The sequence below is a fragment of the Branchiostoma floridae genome, chromosome 7 (genome assembly GCF_000003815.2).
Source record: "Branchiostoma floridae strain S238N-H82 chromosome 7, Bfl_VNyyK, whole genome shotgun sequence".
In the NCBI taxonomy this organism is placed as follows: domain Eukaryota; kingdom Metazoa; phylum Chordata; class Leptocardii; order Amphioxiformes; family Branchiostomatidae; genus Branchiostoma; species Branchiostoma floridae.
In genome coordinates, this window is record NC_049985.1 from 638108 (window position 1) to 644950 (window position 6843).

At 41.6% G+C, this 6843-nt stretch overlaps 1 protein-coding gene across 1 annotated transcript in view; it reads right to left on the reverse strand.

The window, feature by feature from the left end:
• The window catches only part of LOC118419224 (LDL receptor repeat-containing protein egg-1-like), a 12222-nt gene extending 5406 nt beyond the window's left edge, over positions 1–6816 (reverse strand). Inside the window, exons 1-6 of the mRNA XM_035825573.1 lie at positions 6786–6816; positions 6452–6595; positions 6010–6147; positions 3843–3974; positions 2394–2570; positions 597–722 (exon numbers count right to left, since the gene is read on the reverse strand). Of these exons, the coding sequence (XP_035681466.1) occupies positions 597–722; positions 2394–2570; positions 3843–3974; positions 6010–6147; positions 6452–6595; positions 6786–6816 (748 nt within the window). The remainder of the gene's footprint in view (positions 1–596; positions 723–2393; positions 2571–3842; positions 3975–6009; positions 6148–6451; positions 6596–6785) is intronic.
• Between the last annotated feature and the right edge of the window lie 27 nt (positions 6817–6843).

Here is a 6843-nt window from a genome sequence, read left to right on the forward strand (position 1 = left end):
CCGAAAGATGTAGCAATTCAGAGCAACGTAGACTGATCCCATAGTCCCTTAAGAGATGCAAAATAAAAACACAATAATGCAAGTATTTGACGGACATGCAGCCATTCTCTTATTGGTCAATTTTCTAATTTCTATGCTATTATTGGTTAAACTGCTAATTATGATGGACAGTCTTTTGGTTGCCTCATTGAACTCAGCGTGAGAAAGGTGTATTGCACCGGTGCCCGTCAGGGATCTAGCCAAGCAGGGGGGCCACGCCCGAAATTACAAAAAAAACGGCCCGTGAACTGTCCGGCAGGTCACCTTTTTCCAATTGGGACCGTAAACTGCCCGACAGGACCTTTTTTTTTTCAATTTGGCCCTAAGCCTATACAGGGGACTCTGATATGAGGATTAGCACGACGTGAAATTACTCAAGACACGTAGGTCGTCCTTCAACATAGTCAATCATGACATCCTGCTAGCTAAGTTGAAATGCTATGGGTTCAATAACCTTGCAGTTAGCTAGGTGGAGAATTATCTTATAGGAAGGGATGTAAATAAGTTTGCCAAGAACCTAGAAAAACCTACGTGCTATAGACAACCAAAATACGAACCACAATTTTTTTCATCCTCTTCATTGAAGCATTCAAACACGGTATCACAAACATTTTCCTCGAGCAGACAGGTGTTCTCTCCGGGGCATTTCCACCCGAAAGGGCGGAAGCACGGATGAGGCAGTCCTGGAAGATCATGGTCATATATGTCGGTGAAGGTAACTAAGGCCAAATTGATTTGATTACATGGATGACATCCACTGGGAACCCCAAAATTGATGCGAGTGTGTGAATAAAAGAAAATTTGGCCAAAAAGTTCCATTCATTCTGATATTTCAGTGGTCAGCAAGGCTGAAAAATAACTGCACACTGAGTATGGTATAATACCGAACGATAGATTCTTTATTTTTGTATTTTCTTTATTTCTGTCACACCTTTTTATTTGACCTTGGCTTTTCATTGGCCTTCTATGACATTAGTATACGTTTTCTTGTACTTTTGTCAATCTACGGAATGTATTTGCTCATTTTGCGGCTGCTTTGTATGATTTACACTACACTGTAACAGCATACATGTTGTTGAAAATTACTTTTTTTAAAAGACCGAAAATTGATGCGTGCTGATGTCACCATATATTTTTTTAAATAAATCAACCTGGCCAAATGGTTTCTCAAGCAACTGGTTGTGGTTTGGTAAACGGTCAGATGTTCCAGACTGCACCCGCTGCCTTTCGTCAGTGACACTGTGAAAGACCGGCCGAAAAGACAAGCGTGATGCCAGTTAGTTCCTGTCTCCTTGAGGTAGCAGAACACAGTTTTCGGCCTATGGGGATTTTTATAGTTAAGGACCACAAGGTGACTGACATCGACGCTGATAAAATCATAGAAGGGTGCAGTTTTCAAGCACGACAAATTAATATGTTGAAGTCGAGGGCATAACCTACCAAAATAATTGAAAAACAGAAAAAGTTGTCGTTTTGAATTTTTCTAAAGACCTCTTTGAAATGGGGTCATGCGGGGCCATGCGGAACTGCAGCCGACTCACAGGGGCAGGCAGCTGTAAAGGTCACGCGCATTTATACACCAAATGGACAAACTTACAAATCTTACACATACCACCTGAAAGTCGACTCCTTATACTACCACATAGCAAAGCTGTCTTTCAGGTTACGGTGTTTACAGGCGCTTCCAGATTTCGGCCGCACTACTTTTTACCCCTACGTAATAGACCACGGGGGTCGCGGATAAATACTGTGGGCTGCGACCTTGAGTACAGGAGCTAACGTTGGAAATCTCGCGGGGTGAGATGGGAGGTCACAAGTCCCGGACAGTTCGACAGGCAGGCCTTCTTTTCTGTTGAGGGGTTGGATTGTACATGTTCTCATATATCGCCTTTCACATACCAACATTTCTGACCGTTTCCAAAATCACATCCAGTTGCTTGAGTAAGTATTATTTGTCATATCATGATGTCATATCATGGTCATATACATATCGATTTAAGAGAGTTGAAACAATATTCACCATGTATTTTTTTTTCATTTCAGCACCTACCTAGCATTTTTGTTGAATGCAAAAATTGCAAAGATTTATCTTAACGTTATAACGCTAGTTCACCTTTATCGTAGGGGTACCTATATCCGTTGTTTTCGAAAACAGGGGTATTCAGGAATATCAAGCCAATGGACAGCTTCAAACTGACAGCTTCAAACTGCAATAGTATTTTTGAAATGCAATTTGAAACCACTCTCTGGCTTTATATCCTAAATACCCTGTTAAAAAGCAGATATAGGTTACCACGCGAATAAAGGTGAACTAGGGTTGGGCACAGGTGTGAACACTGGGGTTCGAAAGGTACCTTGGGTACAGTCAGTTTCGTCGTGAATGCCAGCATGATGAAAGAAGTTTATTCCTCCGTCACAGACATCATCTACGTCAATGCATCCAACATGCTCCACAGCTATTTTGTCAATAGCTTGTCGGGAGGTGAACGGAGCGATATCAAAGAGAGGTATCCAATAATACCCACAGTACCCTGTTAGAAATTGGAAAACAAACAACAAATGAACAGATAAATTCAAGTCGATTCAGTGCCACAATATAAAAACGAACGTTAAGGTAAGTATCAGCATGAGGAAATGTTTTCTTATGCTACTGTCCCACTTGGAAAAGGGGGCCCCTCCGGGTAGTTTACTGGCTGTTTTTGCATTTTGCGACTTGCAGTCGCAAAATGCCTTCTGGCCAGCGTAGTCGCCGTTGTGATGTTGAGATGAGCGGACCTGTTCAATCCATGCCAAACATTTGTATACTTGTTAAAACAGGCATTTCTTCAACATGTTCCACTAGCGCAGTGGTAAAGTTTACGCATTCTAAACCAATGCACCCGGTTCGAATCCGGGGAGGTAGATTTTTTTCAACTTTTTTTTTCTTTTTTACATCCATTAAAATACTAATTTTTACATCCATTTGGCCACACCAATTTATTTCTTTGGTTAACAGATTCGCCGCTTCGTGTTTTTGCCGAATAGAAATAAAAATTTAAAAAAAAAAACTTTAAAATGCCCCGCAACAGAGCTCACTCAAAAACAGGCAATGTGTAGTGAAATTTGCTGCAGTTCACGCAAATTTTAACAGGTGGCGTCTAGATCTGCTGCAGTTCAGGCACATATGTGAATCTCTCCATGCGCCAATATCAGGTTTAGTTACTCTGTTCTATTTATATGACATTCTAATAACTAGAAAAAAACGTTCACACACGCAAACATTGGCAAAATGCCAGCTTTTTTAAAAGCACTTGTTTCGGCACTTTCGAATCGGCATGACACCCACCTCCGGGACACTCTGTGGCTACCGGGCTATTTGGGGGAATGGCTGGGCCCTTTGATATTTTTGATCCGCAATTAAAATCATGAGGAAATGGCAGGAGAGGTCTTGCTTTGGGAACTAAACGAGCCGCGCAGTCGTGGCCACCCTTCCGTCACACTCAGGAAACTACCGCTCGAGGATACAGGTTTGCAGGCCAACGCGCACGAGCTCCGTTCAATCATGCTGGACAGGAACATGTGGACACGCTGGTGTCACCTCTCCAAGGATGAACTGAACTGAACTGACCTAACAGTTAAAACCCTAACAGGTGCCTCCCTAACCCCTCCCCCTGTATGCGGCAGTCCATTGGGACAAATTTTTAGTTTCGGATCCCGACCGGGACTACACCCACTGCGGGCACTGGTGCAAGTGGGGCTGTAGACTTACATGGGACGTATAGGGACTCACCTCAATGAATAGAGATCATGAAAAAAAGTGTTACCACAGCCCATCTCGTCCGAGTAGTCCCTGCAGTCCGCCAAGCCGTCACATCTCTGCTGCCCACTGATACACTTGGGGAAAGGAGGAAGGGAGGTTCTACAGGACCAGTACCCAATGGACTCACACAGGTCATCTGCAGTTTGTTGGGAGGAATGATCGCGTTAACCTATATCAGATAGACTCACACACAGCACCTGCAGTTTGTAGGGAGGAATGATCACGTTAACCTGTATCTGATAGACTCACACACAACATCTGCAGTAGGGAGGAATGATCACATTAGTTGGTGCGTTGCACAGAATGGCAGTTATAATGATATAGATACAGATACAGAAGGTTCTGTGCTGCACCAAAGGGCGGTTATGCCGGCTATATAGACACAGATACAGAAGCTGATGTGTTACACTGAAGTCGGTTATATATCCGGTATAACCGACTTCAGTGTATATATGGTAAAATCCTAATTATATTTCAGCCATACCATAGGTATGGTGAAATATATTGTATTCGTAATGTTTCTTCTTTCTTTCTTTCTTTCTTTCTTTCTTTCTTTCTTTCTTTCTTTCTTTCTTTCTTTCTTTCTTTCTTTCTTTCTTTCTTTCTTTCTTTCTTTCTTTCTTTCTTTCTTTCTTTCTCCTGTCAAATCTTCAGAACACGGTATCTCCGTTGTTCCTCAACCGAATGACTTGAAATTTTTCATTTTTTCCATATCTGTCTCTTAAATGATTTTATTAAGGTTTTTTGGTCATCTTAAGACCAAAACTGTATATTTGGGCCCCCTGTACCCTGGTATTATAACCAAATGAGCTGAAATTTGGCACAGATGTGCCTTGATAAGTCCCCCATATAGATTCAATATCAGTTTTGGTGTACAGTATAAGGAAATGCTTATTTTTGCGATTTTTTGGTCATTTTTTTTACCAAAAAAGGACACTTTTGGCTCCTGTACCTTGGTTGTAGAACCGGATGACCTGAAATTTAGTATAGGAGTGCCCTAGACATATGCGCACATGGATTCAATAACATTTGAGGCATACAGTACAACAAAATGCTTAATTTTACGATTATTTGGCCATTTTATGACCAAAAAGTACACTTTTGGCTCTTGTGCTCTGGTTTTAAAACCAAATGACCTAAATTTTGGTAAAAGGGTGCACTAGATATTTATTCAAATGACACATGTATAATTTTTGTCATAGACTACGTCAAAATGATATATTTGGGGATTTTTTTGTCATTTTCCAATTTCCAGAGGGGTCAATGACCTTAAGGTCGTTGACCCCCTGCTGCAGATTGCACCTACTGGCATATATGTCTATTTAATCTAATTAGATAGGTAACCAATCACTTAGCCTAAATCTATATCCTAAAGAGGGGGGGTGGCAGCCAATCAGCGAGCCCGGTGTTATCTGGAAGAGTCCATTCTTACACGGAGGGGTTCATTTTTTTTTAAATTCATCATTGGACTGGTGAAGTCTTTCAGTGGATGTATTTTTGGACTGGTCTAATTTGCAATTTTACATGGGTGTGCTGGAAGAGTCCATTCTTGCATTGAGGGGGGATTTTTTAAAATCCATTTTTTTGGACTTCAGTGATTATGTCAAAGTCCTATTTTAGCGGATTTATTTTTGGACTGCTCTACTTTACATGGAAAAGTCAATTTTTGCACACGGAAGGGGGATTTTTTGAAATTCACTTTTGGACGGGTGATGATTCAAAATTCAATTTTTAGTGGAAGTGTTTTTAGACTGGTCTATCATACCTTTTCATGCACTGGGACCTGTTTTGCTAAATTCAATTTTGGATTTGGTTTCTTATTCAAAACGCCAAGGTTTCAGTGTGAGTATTTCTGGACTGATCTATTGTGCAAATTCACATAGGGTGCACTTGAGTCCATTCTTGAACGGGGGGATTTTGTAAGATTCATTTTTGGGTTAAATCGTCATCAGTAAAAGTGATTTTTCAAATGGGTGATTTTGAAATAGTCTATTGTTGCATGGGGAGGGAGATGGCTGAAATATGCTGTATTTGCTCTCAAGCAAATGTCGGCCTTTCTAGTTGATATCAGCGTCGACTGTGGCTAAATAGTCCTATACAAGAATGAAAGTCTCTGCCACAAAGAGCACGGCTATATGCAGATACAGAATGTAAAAAAAAAAGAATCTCACCACAGTTGTCTTCGTCCGAGCCGTCGTCACAGTCGGGAATACCGTCACACAGAAACTCTCCTTTGACGCACCCAGGGGAATCACGGCACTTCCAGAAGGCAGTGTCACCGAAAGAACCGTGCAGGGAGCAGAATTCGTCTTCCCAAATTTGAAGAAAAAATGGAAAAAAAACTTGTTATGTCAGACAGCAATATTTTCAAATGTTGTGATAACCTATATCGGTTTTTATATTTATATTAAACTACTATAGTTTCAAGATATGGCAGTTTAAAATCATCCCCCGTCAACTTGATATCCAGCCGATTTCTACCGGGGCTCCTTGCACTCGTAACTGTAAAAGAACCTAGGGTGGCGAGTGCAAGGAGCCCCGGTGGAAATCGGATGGTACCCAGGCTACTTGACATCCCTAGAAACAACGGATAGCGTGAAGTAACTTTTTCACCACATCTGATCTCGTCCGAGCCGTCCGAACAGTCTCTCTTGCCGTCACAAACTTTCGTGATCTTCACACAGCCCTTCAGATCACGGCACTGCACCAAGTCTCGACGAAGAAAGGAACCCCGTTCAGAGTCCTTGATGCAGCTGTCTACAAAGTCAACGTAGTTGTCACAGTTATAACAATTGGTGGGCCGACTGCTCTCCCTTCGCAGCCAGGGGCTGAATTGCGAGGAGCTTACAATATGTCAAGCTAAATCGCCAAATGTAGCCATTAACAGATTATGTTCCATAATACCGAGAGCATAGGGATGATTTTTTTTAGAATATACATTACTTACACAACAGCCACGACCAAAAAACAACGTACATCCTCTCGCAACTACGAGCAAATGTCAC